Source organism: Eurypyga helias, unplaced genomic scaffold (assembly GCF_000690775.1).
Source record: "Eurypyga helias isolate BGI_N326 unplaced genomic scaffold, ASM69077v1 scaffold33175, whole genome shotgun sequence".
NCBI classification, from domain to species: Eukaryota; Metazoa; Chordata; class Aves; order Eurypygiformes; family Eurypygidae; genus Eurypyga; species Eurypyga helias.
Window position 1 is genome coordinate 1 of NW_010253935.1, and position 1,626 is coordinate 1,626.

The window sequence follows — 1,626 nt, forward strand, 5'->3', positions numbered from 1 at the left end:
CCGCCCCCGCCGCGGGGGGGAGCAGACGGTGTCAAGGCTCGTTCTGGGGCTGGAGTTTGCGCTCACAACCCACCCCAGAAACCAATAAAGGAGGCACAGGACAGGAAAAAAATCCCACTGATGCAGCCCAGGGGGGCAGAAGTGAAGCCCCCACCCAGCCTGGGCTGGAATAGGAGCATTAAGGGAGGTGCTGGCTCCGTTCCCGCTGTGGAGCCGAGTCCGGACTCATCCCAACCAAGAAGCGGGCCAGGCCTGGCCGGGGCACGCCGCACAGCCCCCAGGTCCTCACCTCTTCCCGTCGGGGTGAAAAGCAACGCTGTTTATGGGACCGAAGTGACCCTTCACTCTGCCAAACTCTTCCTCAAAAGCCAAGTGGAAGAACCTGGAAGGGAGTGGGAGTCAGTGCGGCGAGCAGGGATTCCTCCAGGCAAGCTCCGTCAGCTCAGTGGCTCCTCCAGCCCTGCCCGGAGCATGATTCACTGGGAGTGGCACCCCTGGCCTGGCAGGAGCCCCCGGGCGAGGACTTGACCCCGCCAGAGGAAAAGGACCGACCTGGCCTCAAATTTGCCAATCCTGGTGGAGGTGGTGGTGACATCCATGGCCTCTTGCCCACCACCCAGCACGACCTGCGAGGGAGAGAAGCCACAGCCCCTCAGTGCCGCTGCCGGCGCGCACCGCAGAGGCCGGAGGGGACGAGCCAAGGCCTGGGGAAGCCTCCCTCCCACGAACCCGGCAGGTCCCACCAAGTCACGAGCGGGCCCGACTCCAACCCCAAGACGTTCCCACCCCCCAGACATGCTCCTTTGAAGACCAGAGCCTTGTTCCCTGCACCAGACCGCAGTAAAGCTCCCCAGACCCAGCCCACGGTGATGGTTTTCAGCTGAGCTGGCGACACTCTGCCTTTCAGCTTCTGGGGATAACACAGGGTCACAGCGAGACCGTGACAGCGAACGAGCTCGTTCTTACGTGATCAAAGATGGGGGAGAGCGCGGCAGAGTTCACCGGTCGCTCCGTCCGGAAGGTCTTCAAATGCTCCAGCGTCGTGCAGTCGAACAGCTAGGAGGCAAATGGGAGAGTTGTTCTGCACAAGGGCCAGAACAACTGGCACAAATCCGGCGGCTGGGCCTTACCCGGGCAGATGTTAGCTCCACAGTCGCTCACAGGCACCCAAATCCCCCAGATGTTTCCCCAGAATCCCAAAATACCAGCCTAAGGTATTCCAGAGGCGGCAAACCGCAGCCTTAACTTAGGGGACATTGTTTCCAATGCCTGGCTCTTCGTTTAACGGGGTGCTGCCGCCCCTTCCTCACTGAACTTCGCCCCCAAGCTCTGACTTCCCAAGGAGCAAACCTCTGCGACAGCCACAGCTCCGAGCAGAGTCCTGCAAGGGAAGCTCATCAGCCCCCGCGTTTCCGGCGGGAAGGCTCACCTTGGCTGTGTTGTCCTTGGAGGCAGTGATGAACATGGTCATGTCCCTGGAGGTCTGGATGTCGTTGATTTGCTTGGTGTGCTCCTTGATGTTGGTGAGCTGCTCCCCCGACTGAAGGCAGAGAAACCAGGCTCAGCCAGCGTACGACAGGCCCTCCCCGCGAAACACGATTCAGCCGGCGCCGTCAGTGGCGGGGC

The 1,626-nt window shown here is 61.6% G+C and overlaps 1 protein-coding gene across 1 annotated transcript in view; it reads right to left on the reverse strand.

The window, feature by feature from the left end:
• Nucleotides 1-289: 289 nt before the first annotated feature.
• EIF3I (eukaryotic translation initiation factor 3, subunit I) overlaps nt 290-1,626 on the reverse strand; it is a gene marked incomplete at both ends in the record, with an annotated part of 3,205 nt that continues 1,868 nt past the window's right edge. Inside the window, 4 exons of the mRNA XM_010152833.1 lie at nt 290-382; nt 553-626; nt 967-1,056; nt 1,430-1,540. Of these exons, the coding sequence (XP_010151135.1) occupies nt 290-382; nt 553-626; nt 967-1,056; nt 1,430-1,540 (368 nt within the window). The remainder of the gene's footprint in view (nt 383-552; nt 627-966; nt 1,057-1,429; nt 1,541-1,626) is intronic.